General features: G+C 49.2%; 1 protein-coding gene and 1 pseudogene across 5 annotated transcripts; one reads left to right on the plus strand and one right to left on the minus strand.

Annotated features, from left to right (window-relative positions):
• The first annotated feature begins 592 nt into the window (after positions 1-592).
• Positions 593-19,189, plus strand: ZNF623 (zinc finger protein 623). Of its 5 annotated transcripts, none has more exons than XM_053558488.1 (3): positions 617-718; positions 7,098-7,331; positions 14,363-19,189. In XM_053558488.1, exon 3 carries the CDS (start codon positions 14,425-14,427, stop codon positions 15,976-15,978), a length of 1,554 nt encoding a protein of 517 aa, XP_053414463.1. In that variant the 5' UTR covers positions 617-718; positions 7,098-7,331; positions 14,363-14,424; the 3' UTR covers positions 15,979-19,189. The 5 variants fall into 5 exon arrangements, with proteins under 5 accessions (XP_053414462.1, XP_053414463.1, XP_053414467.1 ...); XM_053558489.1 differs by lacking the exons at positions 617-718; positions 7,098-7,331 and adding exons at positions 11,018-11,092; positions 12,846-13,389; XM_053558487.1 differs by lacking the exon at positions 7,098-7,331 and having other exon boundaries at positions 593-718.
• On the minus strand, positions 8,851-10,823 carry LOC128563237 (TATA box-binding protein-like 1; annotated as a pseudogene).
• Positions 19,190-19,545: the final 356 nt, after the last annotated feature.

Below are 19,545 nucleotides of genomic sequence, written 5' to 3' on the forward strand. Positions count from 1 at the left end.
CACTCTGGCACTTTATCCAGGGCACAGACTGAGACTCTGTCTCAAAAAAATAGTGAAACCAGGTTTTATTTAGTAACATCTGACAGTAGGAAAAGGACCGAGGGACATTCCGATTTGTGCAGAGGAGACAGTTTCAGTTTACAGGGAGAATGAGGGAGTCGGAGGGGAGACAAGAGGGCTGCGGCTCGGGTGGAAAATTACGAAGACTTGGTCAGCGTGACCCGGGGCAGTGACCAAGTTAGACTCCATCCTCCCACAGGCACTGGGAGACAGACGCCCAGCTTTCTGCCGCCATCCCCAGACGACCAGAGCGCCACTCCAGAGCTGTAAACGACGCACTTCACCACCGTGGGGCTTTCTGGTAAGTGCTCCGGGAACCGCTGGTCCGGCGCTCGGCCGGGGTCATCCCGGGGTCGTCGCCTTAGGCCCCGCTTGCTCGGTCGCGTACCCCTAGTCCGCGGAGCCGCCCAGCGCCCCGGCTTCTCCAGCACCCCGCGCCCGCTCGGCCGAAATCCCGCACCACCGAGATGGGAGCCGCCCCCGCCCGGCGCTGCTAGAGCGTCGCCGGAAGTTCCTCGGGCGGAGCCTCGGGCGACTTCCGGCCGCGGCGTGCGGGCCGCCGTGCGGGCTTTGTCGGCCGGGCTGCGGGCCCGGGGCCGCGGTCCAGCTGTCCCCTCCGGCGTCGAGCCCGCGCGGTCTTCTCGCTGCAGGGCGCCGGGTGAGTGGCGCGTTCAGAGCCGCGGGCGGGGGCCCTGGCCTCGGCCGGGGCAGAGTCCGCCGAGAGGGCCGGGAGGGTGTCGGCGGACAGCGGCTGGGCCTCGGTGAGCTCGTCTCCCTGCAGCAGCCACGGCCGCCCCCGTGAGGCGGCATCTCCGGCCCGCGGCGGCTCCCTCCAGGGAGCCCATCTAGTGCCCGAGCCCGGGGTCTTCTCATTCTCTCGTTTTCCTTTCCCAGGGATTACATACTCAAGTCTCAGAGCCTCTAGTTTAAATTTCTACGTCACAATTTTTAAGCCTTTTAAGCCACTCACATGGGCTTCCCCAGGTATTTTTAGGGGGTGATAGGTACAGGTGCAGGCGTTACTGCTGTTTGGCTTTAACCCTGCTTGCTTTTACTGGAGGGCGTCTTTGTGCTGAAGGCTATACAGCATCTGATGTGCCTTTTGTGGGTAGAGGTGAAGGGGGAAATGTGATAAACAGAATTAACTGCAAGACTTGGACCTGAAAGACAATTCCCAGATGGAGAGAGGTGGTTTGGCTACACCATTCTTGCTTTTCCCTGAAAGTTCTCTTTGCCCTACAAGTCTTTGTCAATCCCAGTGGTGGGCTCTGTGCTGATGTCAGGGTGGTCTAACCCTTGTACACCAGCTACCTCGTGATGAAGGGATCCCCAGGGCCCAAGTAGCATGCCAGAGGTTTCCCGGGAGTCTTATTAACAGAATGCAAGTTATAAACTCAAGCAGTTGGTCTGAAGCAGCTCAAGGAGCTGCTAAGCTTGTCAGCACTGCCTCAGGGTCAGGGGAAATGACAAGTGAGAGGACACTGGGCTTGTTGGTGTCCTTGGGCAGAGCCCTGAGAGCAGCATGCTGTAAGCAGAAGTCAAATGGCCTGGGAGGGCTTTTAGCTGCGGGCTACCCTTCTTTGACCTTAAGCTTGTCACCTCCCTGAACCTCACAGGTGATCATGAGGAGCATTAAGAAGACCAGAGTCGTGCCTTGCCTAGTGTGTGACATTCAGCAGGCACCCACTAGGTGACTGCGGTGAGCACGTGGCACACTTGTCCATGTCTCATTCAGGTGCCCTCTTGCTCCGCTTCTTAGTCCTGTAAAGCTCAGCAGAGCTTCCTGTTCCTTTCTTTAGGCCATAAATGACTGACAGAGCACAAGGCCAGAATGTCCCTTGACCAGCGCTGGTGGGGAAGCTGAGTTTCTAGTGGTACATCAGGCACCCCTGGGCACCAGCCAGTGTCACTGCTGCTGACACACAGCGTTAGCTGTGTTTTTAGGTAATTTCAGGCAGTGTTTTATCCAGCAAATTCTGCATGTCATAACAAGGGAGGGGTCCATGTTAGCACAGTATATTATGGAGTCACAGTCTGGCCTGTATTTACTTTTGTTCATTTCATTTCAGTTCCTTTAAATGACATGGTATCAGTTTAATTTTACTTAAATTCATAGAAGAAAAAGGAGCCAAGCAGAAACTGAAGATTGCTGTTTTAAGATACATGCTTCTTCAAAGCAAGATATATATTTTTTTATTTTTTATTATGATTATTTTTTTTTGCAGTTTTTGGCTGGGGCTGGGTCTGAACCCACCACCTCTGGCATATGGGGCTGGCACCCCACCCCTTTGAGCCACAGGTGCCGCCTTTGTTTTTATTTTTTAAATTTATTTTTACCAACACATCACATAAGTTTCTTTCTTTCTTTTTTTTTTTTAAATTTGGCCGGGGCTGGGTTTGAACCCGCCACCTCTGGCATATGGGACCGGCGCCCTACCCGCTGAGCCACAGGTGCCGCCCTCTTTCTTTTTTTTTTTTAATTGTTGGGGATTCATTGAGGGTACAAAAAAACAGGCACATAAGTTTATTTCAAATGTAACAGCACTGCTAAAATTGGTAAGTTTAATTCTTTTTTTTTTTTTTTTTTGAGACAGAACTTCAAGCTGTCACCCTGGGTAGCGTGCCGTGGTGTCACAGCTCACAGCAATCTCCAACTCCTGGGCTCAAGCGATTCTCCTGCCTCCGCCTCCCAAGTAGCTGGGACTACAGGCGTCTGCCACAACACCCAGCTATTTTTTTGGTTGCAGCCGTCATTGTTTGGCAGGCCCAGGCTGGATTCGAACCCTCCAGCTCAGGTGTATGTGGCTGGCGCCTTAGCCACTTGAGCCACAGGCGCTGAGCCGATAAGTTTAATTCTTAACTGCACCGACTAAACCATTTAAATTTTTTTTTTTTTTTTGAGACAGAGCCTCAAACTATTGCCCTGGGTAGAGTTCAGTGGCATCACAGCTCACAGCAACCTCTAACTCCTGGCTTACGTGATTCTCTTGCCTCAGCCTCCTGAGTAGCTGGGACTACAGGCACCCACCACAACGTCTGGCTATTTTTTTTGTTGCAGTTTGGCTGGGGCCGGGTTAGAATCCTCCAGCTCTGGTGTATCTGGCTGGCGCTTTAGCCGCTTGAGCTACAGGTGCCACCGACTATTTAAATATTTTTAAAGTTTTCCCTCTTAAAAGACAGAGCTTTTCTTTTCCACCACCATATAACATGGTCTCATAAACAAATGCACGCTTATTTCCAGGTAGTATAACAGTCATTTTAAAAGTTAAAATCCAGCCAGGTGTGGTGGTTCACGTGCGTAATCCCAGCACTTTGGGAGGCTTAGGTGGGAGAAACCCTTGAGGCCAGGAGTTCCAGGACAATAAAACTAGAATGTTTTGCTGACTCCTAAAACAAAAAAGAAATCAAAATAAATTTTCATCCCCATTTTTTTTAGTTAAGAAAAATGACAAGGCTTAGACTATAAGCTTACTTTTTCTTAATGCTAATCGCAGATGATCTCTAAGCAAAATGTTCTGTAAAAGTGACATCACCCTTAGGAAGGGAGAACAGTCTTTCATGGTGGGTAAATGGGCACTGAGGCAGACAAACCCAGAGTTGAATCTCATCTCCTCCCCTCACAGGAGTAGTGACCTTGGGTAATTTGCTGTCACTCTTGTCCCTGTTCCCTCCTCTGTAGAATGGAGTAAATGGTAGGATAATGCCTACCTCCTGAGGTTTGGAGAGTCTGTCAGGTAACACTAGTCTGAGATTTGAAGGGCCCGGTCAGCAGTGAGTCTCTTCCTTGCTCGAGTTCTGAGCTAGTCAAGGCAGAGGAGCAAGGTTTGGGAAGAGTAAACCGTCGTCTTACCACTGGCCAAAGGCTAGGTTGGCACGATGTCGGATTTTGCAGACTGAACGCCATTGGGATGTCGGTGCCCACTCACAGGCAGCCCTGATGATGCAGCCTCTCCTCAGGGGCTGCCCTGCTATAGAGCCTTGGCTTCAAAGTGGAATGGGAGGCCCTGGAATTAGCAGGTTCTGGAGGGGGTAGGAGAGAGTGGGCTCAGATGCCTCATTTTCCCAAGCATTTCATTCCCTTCACACACTCTACCTTTTTGGGCAGGAGAAAAGGGTGAGTGAGAAGCCAGAACACTTGAGGGAAAATTTTTCCCCAGGAAACCAGAGGCCTAGGGAAACCAGAGTTCTCTCCCTCCTAGCTAGGGTTCAGAGGAGGGACTTGGTACATCCCTGGGATTGTGCCATTGGCTGTGACAGTGATGCCACCTGGGAGCCAGGCACATGTGTATGTGTGAACTTGAAGAATGTCAGGAGATGGGGGAAGTGGCAGCTGCATAGGTCCCGTGTATAAACAGCTAACAGTGGTTTTCTATTGAATTACCAGAGATTTTCATTGTCTATATGTTTGTATTTCTTTTTTTTTTTTTTTTTTAGAGACAGTCTTACTTTTTGCCCTTGGTAGAGTGCCATGGCGTCACAGCTCACAGCAACCTCCAGCTCTTGGGCTTAGGTGATTCTCTTGCCTCAGCCTCCCGAGTAGCTGAGACTACAGGTGCCCGCTTCGATGCCTGACTATTTTTCTAGTTTGGCCGGGGCTGGGTTCGAATCTACAATCCTTAGTATATGGGGCCAGGGCCCTACTCGCTGAGCCACAGGCACCGTCTGTAGAGACGGGGTCTTGCTCTGCTCAGGTTGGTTTCTAACTCCTGACCTCAGGTGATCCACCTGGCTTGGCCTCCCAGAGTGCTAGGATAGGGTTACAGGCATGAGCCACTGCGCCCAGCCACAAAATGTTTTTTGTTTTTTTTTTTTGAGACAGAGTCTCACTTTGTCACCCTTGGTAGAGTGTTGTGGCGTCACAGCTCACAGCAACCTCAAACTCTTAGGCTTAAGCAATTCTCTTGCCTCAGCTTCCCACGTAGCTGGAACTACAGGCTCCCACCCCAATGCCCGGCTGTTTTTTGGCTGTAGTTGTCATTGTTTGGCAAGTGGCTGGGTTTGAATCCATCAGCTCCGGTGTGTGTCACTGGTGCCCTAGCTGCTGAGCCAACAAAATGCATTTCTTAAGCAATAAGACTTGAACATCAAAATGACTTCTTGGCTTGGCACTTGTAACTCAGTGGTTAGGGCGCTGGCCACATACACTGAGGCTGACAGGTTTGAACCCGGTCTGGGCCAGCTAAACAACTGAAAACGGCAACAAAAAGTAGCCAGGTGTGGCGGGCACCTATAGTCCCAGCTACTTGGAAGGCTGAGGCAAGAGAATTGCTTAAGCCCAACAGTTTGAGGTTGCTGTGAGCTATGTTGCCACGGCACTCTACCCAGGGCAGCATAGTCAGACTGTGTCTCAAAAAAAATTTCTTGATCCATTTCTTGATCCACTCCTGCAGAGTGGACATTGTTTTAGGCAAGAAGACAACATAATCTTGTACCTCTCCATTAGAGCTTTTGGGTGACCAGGTACATTGTCAGTGTGTAATAGTATTTGGAAAACGATCTTTATTCTGAGCAGTAGGTCTTATCAGTGGACTTAAAATACACAGTAAACCATGCTGTAAATAGATGTGCTGTCATCTGGGTTTTGTTCCATTTGTAGAACAGACAGATTTGGCATCTTTCTCAAGGGCCATGGGATTTTCAGAGTGGTAAATGAGCATTGGCTTCAATGTAAAGTCACATTAGCCCCCTAATGAGAGATTCAGCTTGTCTTTTGAACTTTTGAAGCCAGGCATTGACTTCTCTTTTGCTATGAAAGTCCTTGATGGCACCTTCTTCCAGTAGAAAGAATAATGCTGAAAGCCTGTATTATTATTACTGAGGTCACTAGGACCTTCTGGGTAACCCGCTGTATCTTCTCCATCAGCACCTGCTGCTCCACCTTGTACTTTTATGTTACGGAGTTGGCTTTTTCCCTTGGACCTCATGAACCAACCTCTGCAGCTTCAAACTTGCTCAGCTTCCTCACCTCTCTCAGCCTTTACAGAATTGAAGAGAGGGCATCACTCTGGGTTAGCCTCTGTGCTAAAGGAAGGTCGTGGCTGGTTTGATCTGTCCAGACCACTTAAACTGTTTGACTGTTGTTTGTGCATTCACAGGAGTAGCACTTTTAACTTCCTTCAAGAACTTTTCCTTCCCTTTCACAATTTGGCTAACTGGCACCGAGGCCCAGCTTTTGGCCTATCTTCAGCTTCCAACCTGTCTTCCTTGCTGAGCTTAATCGTTTCTAGCTGTTGATGTAAAGTGAGAGACACGTGACTCTTGCTTTCACTTGAACGCTTAAGAGTCCATCATAGGGTTGTTAATTGGGCTAATTTCTTTTTTTTTTTTTTTTTTTTTTTTTTGTAGAGACAGAGTCTCACTGTACCGCCCTCAGGTAGAGTGCCATGGCGTCACACGGCTCACAGCAACCTCTAACTCTTGGGCTTATGCGATTCTCTTGCCTCAGCCTCCCGAGCAGCTGGGACTACCGGCGCCCGCCACAACGCCCGGCTATTTTTTGTTGCAGTTTGGCCGGGGCTGGGTTTGAACCCACCACCCTCGGCATATGGGGCTGGCGCCCTACTCACTGTAATTGGGCTAATTTCAATATTGTTGTGTCTCAGGGTATAGAGAGGCTCAGACCAGGAGGAGAGATGGGGAAGGGCTGGTTGGTGGAACAGTCAGATCACTTGAGCATTTATAGATTAAGTTTGCATCTTATATGGGAGCAGTCTGGGGTGCCCCATGTAGTACATTAGGTCTGGATTCCTGTTGTCAACCAAGGACTGACTGGTGCAGGGGGCAGAGTTCCTAGTGTGCCTTAGACCCCTGGCCACTAGTGTGCACACACCTCTTCCCAGTTACTTGTTCGTTCAGCTGGGATCAGCGCTGAAGAGATTTGCAGGTCCCAAGCCAATGACTTAAGATGGAGAGGTTGTCCAGGTGGGCCTGCCTGGTCACACAAGCACTTGAAGGCAAGTTTTCTTAGCTAGCCGGGGAATAGATACCCACGACTGGAAGTGTGAGAGATTGGACGTCCTGTCCTTGCCTTGATGCAGATGGCTTCCAGGAACAGCTCCGCTGACAGCCAGCAAGTGACCAGCATCCTCAGCCTTATGACCACAGCAAACTGGAGTCTGCCAGAAATCTGTTAGAAGACTGGCCAGAGTCTAAATGAAAACACTTCAATACCTATAATTGTGATTGGAAAGGCAATGCTCTTGGTAACACCCAGAAGTTTGTGACTCCTGCAGCTGTGAGCAGAGATCCCACCCACACAGACCTGCAGAACTGTAAGCTATAACAGATCGTGCGTTTCAAGCTGCTAAGCTGGGGAGAAATGGTTTTGCAGTGATGTATAACTGAGTGGGCCTCTCCGAGAGAGCATGACCTTGGGCGAGGCGGGTTCCTAGTGAGAATTCCCAGACTGGAGGGGAGCTGGGCAGAGCACCCAGCAACTGGGCAAGGTGACTAGCCCCAGGCCTGGAGTGGCCCAACAGTAAGTGCTCTGAGCTCTGAGATGACCTCTGGAGGTTCCCCACAGCTTAGTGCTCCCACCAGCCACAGCTGTGTCTTAAAGATACCAACATTTAGGTTCTTCCCCCGGGAAGTGGTTCTGTTCTTAAGCTTCACGTAATGGACTCTTCTGGCTTCTGCTCAGTGTTTCCTCTGTGGGAGCCGCTTGCTCTTCTTGCCGTGTGCCGTTCCGTGGTGTGGTGCTTCTCTGCTGCCGGGCATTTGGGGTGGCAACGATAGGCTGCTTCAAGCGTCCTAACTGTACATGTCTGTAGGGCATGCCTACATTTCATCTAGCAGATGGCATGATTCTCTCAAAAACAGTCCTGTGGGCTGCTTGCCAGTGAGTCCATGGGTGGCTCTGGTTTTTAAACTAGCAGAATCCCCGATTTTATTGGCAATTATCAGAGAGCAGTATGGGGGGAAAGTGCATCCATGATCTAGCAGGAACCCGGTGGGGGTTCTTGAGAGGCAGCAGTCTTTTAGTCCTTGTAGTTTCTTAGACTTGGCACTGGTACCATGCAGGTGCCAGCAGAAACTTTGTCCATGGCTGGAGTGGGTGTCCCTTTAGCCTCTGCTTTCAGGTGTGCTTGTCTTATAAGACAGGTACTTAGACAGCGCTTGTCTGCAGAGTGCACATGCTCCCCGAGTCTGCGTGGGTTCTCCCACATCCCAGAGATGTGCGCCTTGGTGAGCTGGCAAGTCTGAAGTGCCCTGGGGTGATTGAGTGTGTGGAGGTGTGTGAGCGCGTCCTGCAGTGGGTGCCAGCCTGGCCATGAGGGCACCCGGGGCCTTGAACGGCAACAGCTGGGTAAATAGTTACCTTACTTGTTTTTATTAATCTATTATTTATTTATTTATGGGGGCTTTTCTGGTAAAGTCTAGAAAAACCTCCACATAAATTCTAACACTGCTGATCTTTAATGTGTGTGCCTCACGTTTATTTCAGTGTTTAGAATTAGAAATGTTTGGGTATTTATTGAGAAGTGCTTTTCAAGAGAAAAAGCAGAGTTGGTAGGAAGTGTGGGATGGTGGGGCTGGGGTCACTGAGAGGGTGATCTGGGAAGGACTCTGAGCAACACAGACACCTGGAGGATACGGGGGACTGGGCCAGGCGTGTCTCTGGAAAGAGTGTTGCTGACAAAAGACCAGAAGTGTAAAGGCCCCTTATAGGCTAGGGACAGCAGGGGCCCTGTGTGGCTCGGAAGGGGGCTGGTCCAAGCCTTGGTCCAAGAATGCAGGCAGGACCGGGACATGGCAGGACTGGGGTGCAGGCAGGACAGAGAGGAGCTCATTCAGCCAGAGTTGGGTTTTCTCATGTAAGCATGAAAGGAAGAAATAGGCAGATGGGGTGTGTGCAAGGGGACAGATGATTTTGTGAGCAGAAATATGCGGGAGGAATGTAAATCTTGCCAAGGTAAATTAGCCTGTGGTTTTACTATGGTTTCAAATTGGTTTCATTATGTGTCACTTTCACTTAAAGTCAAAAACCACCATTTCCAAGAACCTCCTGACGTTGAGGACTTTCTGTTCTTTGGTGGAAGTGCCGGGGCAGCCAGCACCGCGGAGTCCTCGGTCCCTCTCACCCTCTGGCTCCCCCAGCCACTGGCCGTGGTTGCAGGTGTGCCTTGGCCTCTGGCTGTGCTTGAGCCTTGCAGTGGCCTGCCAGTATCAGGGTCCTTGCTGCCTGTGCCACCTGCTGTCGGTCTTTTTTATGGTGACACTCCACTTCAAGGTGTTCCTTTTTGTTTTATTTTATTTTATTATTTTGTAGAGACAGAGTTTTACTTTATCGCCCTCGGTAGAGTGCTGTGGCGTTACAGCTCACAGCAACCTCCAACACCTGGGCTCAGCCTCCCGAGTAGCTGGGACTACAGGCACCAGCCACAACACCTGGCTATTTTTTTGTTTCGGTTTGGCCCGGGCCAGGTTTAAACCTGCCACTCTCGGTATATGGGGCCGACGCCCTACCCACTGAGCCACAGGCATCACCCAAGGTGTTCATTTTTGTATCAGGATATAACCTAAACCACAGCAAAAACACAGCGGATGAGGCTGGTGGAACAGTCCAGATGAAAGGTGCTGGTTTTGTTTTTCTTTTCTTTTCCAAACTTTTATTTGTGCACATTCAATTGAAAAAGATAACTTTTACAGGTTCTTTGGTGCCCATATGCAGCATACAAAAATGGAAAAAATTCACAAATAAAACACCTTAGCTCAAACTGGAAAAAAATAACAACGACAACAATAAAACAATCTAAGGTAGTGCACACTGTGACAGCTCTGCTTATGGGGATATGAGAATTACTGCGAAAATAAATAGAATGTCCTTTTGTAAAAGCAGCAATGTCATGTCTTGTAAACTTCCTTTTTATATTACGGCAACGTTTGGAATAAAATCCAAAGGGCCTGTAGCTTACACTGTAGCCATGAATGAGTAAAAGAGTCTATTTTCTCAATTATTGTTGGTCCAGTTTTCCTTTTTAGTTCAAATGTGTAGGTTTTAAAAGGTGCTGAGTTAGAGATTCTAACCAATTAAGTAATGAATTATAAAATTTCTTTCCTGCTTTCAAACACAAAGGGATAAATCTGTTCCACAGCAGTTACAACGGCCTTTACATTGGGCCCTGTTACTGCTGTGATACTTCCTGTTGAAAAAATCTGTAATGTAGCTCTTAAGAGACTTTATTCAATAGCACACAACAGGATGAAGTTCAGGTTCATAACTGGCATGAGGTCTATTGTTCTTAGTGAATTCTGGCAAACAGATTTCAAATGGCATGTTACATTCTGCCAAAACGTTAACAACCTTAAAATCCGTAAATATTACCTGGAAACCAAGTTTCTGCAGACTGCGTGCTAAAAGTCTGGCACCAAATTTAGCTGCTTCTTCACTTGTTGCTCCAGTGCAAATAATTTTTCCTGAGGACCAAATTGTAGCTGTAATTCTAGGTTTTCTAAGCTTCATTAATACTTCTCCAACATCACGCTTATAAATTACATTTGCTCCCTCCAAAGCAATCTTCCTTAAGTTCAAATGGCATCTTGTTCTAAAAACACAGACTACATTTGTAATTAGAATGTCCAGTGCAACATCACTGTCTGCATCCATTGGGGTAGTTTAAAAACTTAGCTCCCCACCATGAAGATCACATCATGCACGATGAGAATCCCAGACTCAATATCCACAGCCTCAAGTATGGTCATCTCCCCACACCCTTCACAGAGGAACAACGTAGGAAGAGCCCGGTGGCAGTGCCGCTGCCGGCTGCCTCGGAAACGGAGGGTAAGCTGGAGGAAGAGGAGGCTGATGAAGTGGGCGTGCTCCCAGTCTCCATGGAATTCCCGGCCCTGCCGGCCAATGCTAGGAGCCCGCCAGTCTTTCAACTTGTCTTTTGAGCTTTGTTGTTCCAGGTACTGGTGCTGTTGTTTTTGAGACCAGCTTCCTTCTGATGGGTTTGCCCTGCTGCCGCCTAGGCTTTCTCTCAGCAGTGTGTCCTGCGCTGGCTCACCAGGCCTGCTGTGTGCTGGCCCAGAGGTGACTGTCATCTGTGACCAGGTGCAGGGAAGTGGGACATGCAGGCTGTGTTCATTACTAGAAGAGAGGAGTGAACGGAAGCTTTGGAACCTTTAGCAGTTTGCCACAGCATTCCTGAATTCACACGTTCAGTTTTTCTGTCACTTACTGTTGGCAGCAGTGTGGACTGAGAAGGAATAAGTACAGTCAACCACACACCGAGTGTGTCTTGTGTGAGCATGATTAGAACATACCATCATATGACGAATATTTGCTAAACGTAAACTTTGTGCAGAGCTATAGAACCGTCTACGTGGCACTTGGCATTCTCTGGGGATGTGGAGCAGACCTGGTCAGTGGTGTGTGCAGAAAACACAGCTCATTGATTCTAAGACACACCATTTCTTCCTCTTAGTATCTCTGAAGTGGAATTGCCTCTTAAGAGTTGGCAGAATATTTTAGTTTTTAGTTTGTTTTTTGTTGTTTTTTTTTTTTTGAGACAGAGTTTGACTTTGTTGCTCTCGGTGAAGTGCCATGGCATCACAGCTCACAGCAACATCAAACTCTTAGGTTCAAGTGATTCTCTTGCCTCAGCCTCCCAAGTAGCTGGGACTACAGGCTCCTGCCACAATGCCCAGCTAGTTTTAGAGATGGGGTCTTACTCTGGCTAGGGCTGGTCTCAAACTCCTGAGCTGAAGTGCTGGGAGTTTGCCTCGGCCTCCCAAAGTGCTGGGATTACAGGCATGAGCCACCAAGTCTGGACAGAATATTTTAGTTTTTTTTTTTTTGTTGTTGTTGTTGTTTGTTTGAGGCAGAGTCTCACTTTATTGCCCTTGGTAGAGTGCTGTAGCATCACAGCTCACAGCAACCTCCAACTTATGGGCTTAGGCGATTCTCTTGCCTAAGCCTCCCAAGTAGCTGGGACTATAGGTGCCCGCCACAAAGCCCGGCTATTTTTTTGTTGCAGTTTGGGCGGGGCTGGGTTTGAACCCGCCACCCTCAGTATATGGGGTCAGCGCTCTACCCACTAAACCACAGGTGCTGCTCAAGAATATTTTAGTTGTAATTGGTACTTTTAATTTCCTTCATTGTACATAAACTAGTTGCATCTTTTGGCTCCGTGCCTGTAGCTTAAGTGGCTAAGGTGCCAGCCACATACATGAGAGGTGGTGGGTTCAAATCCAGCCCAGGCCCGCCAAACACCAATGACAACTACAACCAAAAAATAGCCAGGCATTGTGGCAGGCACCTGTAGTCCTAGCTACTTGGGAGGCCGAGGCAAGAGAATTGCTTAAGCCCAGGAGCTGGAGGTTGCTGTGAGCTGTGATGCCACAGCACTCTACCCAGGGGGACAGCTTGAGGCAGTGTCCCCCCCCCCCAAAAAAAAAATTATATCTCATAATTGACAGCACTTTAGATTGGATAAGTTAGGGTTTGTCAGGTTATAAGAACAGTGGAAAAAAAGAGTTGGTAGGGAGTGTGGGAGGGTGCAGCTGGGGTCACTGAGAGGGTGATCCAGGAAGGACTCTGAGCGACACAGACACCTGGAGGATGCTTGGGACTGGCCAGACATGTCTCTGGAAAGAGTGTTTTCCACAAAAGACCAGAAAAGCAAAGGCCCCACATATGCCAGAGACAGCAGGGGCCCAGTGTGGCTGGGAAGGGCCCCGTCCAGCCTGGCTGTCATAAGGAAGTTGACTTTGGCTTCGTGGGGGATGGGAGGCCTGTGTAAGTTTATTAATGGAACAATGACGTCTTATTTATGCTTTTAAAGGGCCGTTCGAAGAAAAGAGGTGGAGCAAGGGAGAAGTAGGGAGGCTGCTTCACCTGTGTGGTGCAGAAATGATGGTGGTGAGGGTGATGCTGAGGTGGGTGTGGGCACAGGCCCTGCTGATGGGCAGGTGTGGGTGAGGGAGAGGCCAGAGTTACTGTCTTGTGTGTGGCAGAGCAGCTGGGATGATGGGGCGGGCTCTCACGGGGATGGAGAAAACTGTAGCAGGGAGAAATCAGAGGTTATGTTGGACCTGTCAGATTTGAATAGCTGCGAGCCTCGGAGTGACAGTGTCAGGTGACAAGCTGGTCGAGAAGAGGGTGGGTGGAGTGGGGACAGGAGTCTGTAGCAGTAGGGGTGTGTCCTGAAATGGGTGCACTGGCCTGTGGAGTGACCTGGGGGGATGACAGTTCTGAGGACAGCCCGGGTGAGGTGCTCCCTGGAGGGAGCTGCCAGGGGGAAGGGAAGAGACCCAGAGAGGTTGCCATGGAAGCCGAGTGAGGACAGTGGCTGGAAGGAGCGAGTTTCTGGCTGCCAGGGCTGAGTGGTGGGTATACTCCTACCCAGGCTTAGGAAGGGTGGGCTGCCGGGGTACACCCACGGCAGTGGGTCAGGGAAGCGCAGCACCCCAGGGAGGTGGGCATGGAGGAGGGGAGTGACGGGGTGTGGCTGGGGAACATGGTCCAGAGAGTTTATTTTTTTAGGTGGCTAGAAGGCCCAGTGGTGTTGTGTTCCATGGTCAGGGGGTCCTGATTGAATAGAAGGGTAAGCACTTGAGTGGTGTCCTGGGGTGGGTGAGAGGGGAAGGGCCCCATTGCACAAGTAGGGTGTCGACCTCAGATGGGATCAAGGACAGTTTAACCCATGTTGGGGGGAGTTGCAGGTGCAGGTGGGCTGTAGGTGTGGGAGGAAGTGGACATTCTTGTCTCATTGCTGCCATTGTTGAAACAAGAAATTGAGATGGAGGAAGGAGCATGGGACATTTAAAGAAAGAGACAGGACAAAGCTGCAGATGGTCTCTAGAGAAAGTGCAGAAAGTTGCAGTGGTCTCAGGGTGCCCTTGGGGAGGGCTTGGTCCAAGATGGACCAAGGATGGAGACAAGCTCATTCAGCCAGTCAGGTTTTGTCATGCCAGTGTGATAGAGGAAGAAATAGGCAGCAGGGGACAGCTGTGCTGTGGAGTCTACAACGACCGCAGCCTCACAGACCCTGGGACCTTAGCTGGGGGCACACAGGCACTCAGGAGATAGGAGGGCAGGGCTGGTCCATGTGTTTCTTGGGAAATGAATGTCTTCACGATCTTCACATGGAGTCTCAGCCCATGCCCACCCCCTGCTGCTCCTCCAGGATTCACTAGAGGTCAGAGGAGCTGCAGGCACCACGGGCCGTCTGTCAGGGACGAAGCACAGGGAGCATTCTGCTCTCGCAGCTCTTGGCCACACCTGTCATCCTCCAGCTGCTACAGCTGACGGCTTTCTGTTAATAGAGGCAGGAAATGATCTTGTTCTCTTCTGTTTCAGATTTTAATAGGAACTGCTGAGAATCTGAAGCTTGGATTTCTGAGGATGAAAATTCACACAGGATGATGTCAGACAAACTCACAGTGATGGAGGCCCTCATCCCTGAAGGGGATTCCCTGAAGTCCAGGGAAGTCTGTGAACCCAGATTAGGGCAGCTCCCAGGAGATGCTGAGGGGCAGAGCCTGGGGAGTCCCCCCTCCCAGGACGGGGGCTTTAAGCAGATGACAGTTACCCATTGGAAAATCCAGACAGGAGATACAGCCGAGGCGTGTGGTAGGGCTGGAAGAAACCCTATTCTGAACTCCAACCTTGTCATACTTCAGAGAGAGCTTATAGAAGAGGAGGCCCATCCCTGTGATATTTGTGGCAAACGCTTCACATTTAATTCGGACCTAGTTAGACATCAAATTTCTCATACTGGGGAGAAACCTTATAAATGTGATCAGTGTGGCAAAGGCTTTGGTCAGAGCTCACACCTTATTGAGCACCAGAGGGTTCACACCGGAGAGAGACTCTACGTGTGTAATGTGTGTGGGAAAGACTTCACTCACTACCCACGTCTTCTCGAGCATCAGCAGGCGCATGTGGGAGAGAAGCCGTTCAGGTGTGCGCAGTGTGGGAAAGCCTTCTGTCACAGCTCAGACCTGATCCGACACCAGCGGGTGCACACCAGAGAGAGGCCCTTTGAGTGCAAAGAGTGTGGAAAAGGCTTCAGTCAGAGCTCCCTGCTGATTCGACACCAGAGAATCCACACTGGAGAGAGGCCCTATGAGTGTAACGAATGTGGGAAATCTTTCATCAGGAGTTCAAGCCTTATTCGACATTATCAGATCCACACGGAAGTGAAACAGTATGAATGCAAAGAGTGTGGGAAGGCCTTTCGTCACCGCTCAGACCTTATTGAACACCAGAGAATACACACTGGGGAGAGGCCCTTTGAATGCAATGAATGTGGGAAAGCCTTTATTCGGAGTTCAAAGCTTATTCAGCATCAGAGAATTCACACTGGAGAAAGGCCATACGTGTGCAATGAGTGTGGAAAGCGTTTCAGCCAGACATCAAACTTCACTCAGCATCAGAGGATTCATACTGGCGAGAAACTCTATGAGTGTAACGAATGTGGGAAAGCGTTCTTTCTGAGTTCATACCTCATTCGACACCAGAAAATTCACACTGGAGAGAGGGTGTATGAATGTAAGGAATGTGGGAAAGCCTTTCTCCAGAAAGCCCATCTCACTGAACATCAGAAAATCCACACAGGGGACAGGCCTTTTGAGTGTAAAGACTGCGGGAAAGCTTTCATTCAGAGCTCCAAGCTGCTGCTCCACCAGATCGTTCACACTGGAGAAAAGCCCTACGTGTGTAGCTATTGCGGGAAAGGCTTTATTCAGAGGTCTAACTTCCTGCAACACCAGAAAATTCATACTGAAGAGAAGCTCTATGAATGCAGTCAGCATGGGGAAAACTTTAACTCAACCCCAGACTTTAAGAATAAAGAAGGTGTTCACTCAGAGGGACCTGCCTTGAATAAGGCCCCCGTACATTTGGGTGAGAGACCTGTTGGTCAGGGGGAACACACAGACAAATTACAAAATAATTATTCTTGCACTCAATGAGCAATGTTTGGAAAAGAATGGAATTCAGGTTTACGTGGCTTCAGATTCAGATACATCAGAATTCTATGCAGCACAGACAGGGCTGCGTAGGGCTGTGCTGCCACCTGCCACTTTGCAGGGTTCTGGACTGGGCCCGCTTCCTCAGTGGTGAATCTTGCCCTCTGGAGAGCCACGGGGCTTTACAGCTGACTTTGAGCTGAAACAGCAGGGGCAGGAGGGGACAAGTCTCAGATATTTATGTTTTATTCTCAGATACAATCCATCTTTGAGTTAAATCCCTTTTAAAGCAGAACCGTCTCTAATCTTATTTAGAAGAGTGTTACCTAGCAATTTTGATCACCAAAAAATCAAGATGGAAAAAGCTAACTTAAGCAAAACCATGACGAATTGGTTCCATGTTGTCCTTAGGACGAACTCTAGCCTCCCAGTGTCCCCATCGTGCCTGCTGACACCTTGCATTCCCTGGTCCCTGGTGGCCCAGCAGCACCAATTGCTTCATGTTCCCCCTACACCAAGCTGTTTCCTGCCTCCCCCTCCCTTTGCTCTGGGTTGAAAGCTCCTCAGCTGATCAACCCTAATCATGTTCAAGACTCACTCAGCAGCATGTCAGGGACCTTGCCCTGAGGTGTGGCTGGGAGCCCCCGTCCTGGCTTCTGCTCTGTGCCCCTGTGTGCTGTGTGTACTTTGGTACATGCAGTCACAATTTTATGTGCTGTCTCTTTGATTATACTCTCAGTTCCTGAGGACAATGACTACTGTCCATTCCTGGTTGGTCTGTGTGTCCCCAGTAGCTAGCATGAAACAATAAAAACACACCCCACAATCTTTGTGTAACTGGCATCTCTCTTGCTTTGTCCTTTATATGCTGCTATTCTTAAATTTTGGGAGTGCTTTTTTGTTGTATTTTTGTTTTGTATCAGTACAATGTACTCTGTGGGCGGTCTCCTCTCTCTGAGTCCTGTTAATGTTCTCTGCCCCCACGGCCCATGCCCTGCCTGCTCACTGCTGCACTCAGAGGGCACTGCTGTCACTCGGGTGTCTGTGCGCCTTCCTGACCGAGTCAGGAGCACGGTCCAGGGCCCCACGTGACTCCTGTCAGAGCAGGCGCCTTCCTGACTCACCCGGGGGCACAGTCCAGGGCCCCACGTTGACTCCTGTCTCAGCAGTTCCAGGGCTGAGCTCAGCTGTTGCCATTGTCCATGCTCTGAGGCTTTCGATGTTATTTATTTGTAAATGTATTGACACCTATAAGGAACAGTCCTGAATGTTGGGAGAGCCAGAAGAGGACACCATCCACCTTGAAGTTGTGCACAGTGCGGTGGGGAGGTCACGATCACAGTGTGACATCCTGGATGTGGGAGCATAGGGAGGGAGGGTGTGATTGGGCACAGCAGCTCTGGGGAGGTTACCCAGCAGAGGTGACTTTCAGCTGGGCGGGCAAGACTGGTGGACATGCGCCAGTTAAAGAAAACTCCCCTGAGAGGGCTGCAGCGCTGAGGAGCGCTGCTCTTTGGCAGATGTTCAGCAGCAGGAGGTTTCATGCACAGTGGGGGACCACCCAGCAAAATGGCCCCTGAGTTTCATCTGAACACTAACCCAAACAACCAGTTTTAAAGTGATATAAAACCATTTTTTGCCCTTCTAGGCATATTTTAATTTCTTAAATTATAGCAGTCCTAGAACCCATGAGGGGACAGATAATTAAAAAGGACATCTAGTACTCCCATTTTTGCAAAACTCACCATAACTAGAGTTGTTGTAAGTGGTACAGAAGTAGTTATTACCAGACAATTTATACCAACATGATTGAGGTTCAGTTTCCATGTAATAGAACACCTATTTTAGGTGCCAGAGTTTTGAAGAATCCGTACACTTTTGTAGTCAACCCCACCATGATAGGAAAGATAACATTTCTATCACCTGAAAGTCCCCTTTGGCCTGGTCACAGTTACTGCCCCTCCAGCCCTGGGTGCAGGCGAGTTTTGCTTGTTGCAGAGCTTCACATACAGGGACGGCCCAGTGTGGCCCTGTGTCCTGCTTCATTCACTCCTGTGCTTGGACTTGCTGGTCCGGCAATCCTTTGCTGACCAGTGTTCCATTGTTGGACAAGCCTACATTTGTTTATTCACTCCATGTTGATAGAAATTTGAGTTTGTGGGTGGCGCCTGTGGCTCAAAGGGGTAGGGTGCAGGCCTCATATGCCGGACGTGGGGGGTTCAAACCTGGCCTTGGACCAAAACTGCAAAAAAAAAGAAAATTTGAGTTTGCAGTTTTTGCTTTTTATTTTTTGCTCTTGTCCCATATTTATTAAAATGTTATGGCACATGGAAGATAGATTCAAACAGTTCCGTGTGGTGTTTTGAAATTCATCCCAATTGTAGGATGAATTTCAAAGCTTCAGCATTTCCTTAGTGTCAGGATCTACTTCAGTGATTCCTGATCCAGGGCTGAGGCCTCAAGGACACAGTTGTCTCTCCTCTCCTCCTCCTGCAGCGTGATAGCGATGCCTCTCCCTGAGCCCCTCTGGATCTGTTTCATCAGGAGTGTGATGTAGCCCGCTACCTCGTTGAGCTTCTTGCTGAGAATGATGGCCATCTCCTGGCACACGTGTTTGTGTGAAGGTTGTTGCCCAGATGCGTGTAGTACTTCTCCATGAGGACCCCGGCCACCTCCTTTATGGTTTTGGTGTGAACGTGGCCCATGTTGGCGGGTCCTTGGTAAAAGAGCCCAGTTTTTGCTCTTAAGAATAAAACTGCCTTGCTAGGAAGAGTATGTTGCAGCCCCATCCATGTAGGCCTGGAAGAGGTAGGGTCTCCGTCTTTCTTTAATGCTGCATGGTGTTCCATGGTGTACCTATACCACAATTTATTAATCCATTTGTGGGTTGATGGGCACTTGGGCTTCTTCCATGACTTAGCAATTATGAATTGGGCTGCAGTAAACATTCTGGTACAAATAAAAAAAAAAAAAGAATAAAACTGCCATGAGCATTTGTGTAAAAGTATTTGCACATGTGTTTTTATTTCTCCTGGGTAGATAGTACTTAATTGCTGGGTTATAAGGTAAGTGTCTTAGTCCAGGCTATAGCAAATTACCATCAACGGTGACCAATGAACAAATGCATTTCTCGTGGTTCTGGAGTCGAGGAAGTCCAAAGTCAAGGTTCCCATAGATGTGGGTGCTAGACGTCTTCTCACTGCAACCTCATGAGGTGAAGGGGGCTGGGGAGCTTCCTGAGATCCTTACAGGGGCATAAATGCTACCTCCTAGCATCACACTGGGGGTTAGGCTTTTAACATATGAACTGGGGACACATAAACATTCAGTCCATTGCAGTGCATGTGTTTACATTTATAAGAAGCTGCCACCCACTACTTCTCCATAGTGGTTGTGTCACTTTTACCAGTGAGAATTCCCATTGCTCCCCGTCTTGGCTAACATGCGATGGTGTCAGTCTTCAAGCTCAGTCCAGCCTGGTCTCTTTAGGATTCCCGTTTGCCTGCTAAGTGTCAGTGTTCACCGTCCGTGATCTCACAGGCTTATTGCAGCTGTGTCGTCTTTTGTGGG

This window comes from Nycticebus coucang, chromosome 13 (genome assembly GCF_027406575.1).
Source record: "Nycticebus coucang isolate mNycCou1 chromosome 13, mNycCou1.pri, whole genome shotgun sequence".
Taxonomy (NCBI): domain Eukaryota; kingdom Metazoa; phylum Chordata; class Mammalia; order Primates; family Lorisidae; genus Nycticebus; species Nycticebus coucang.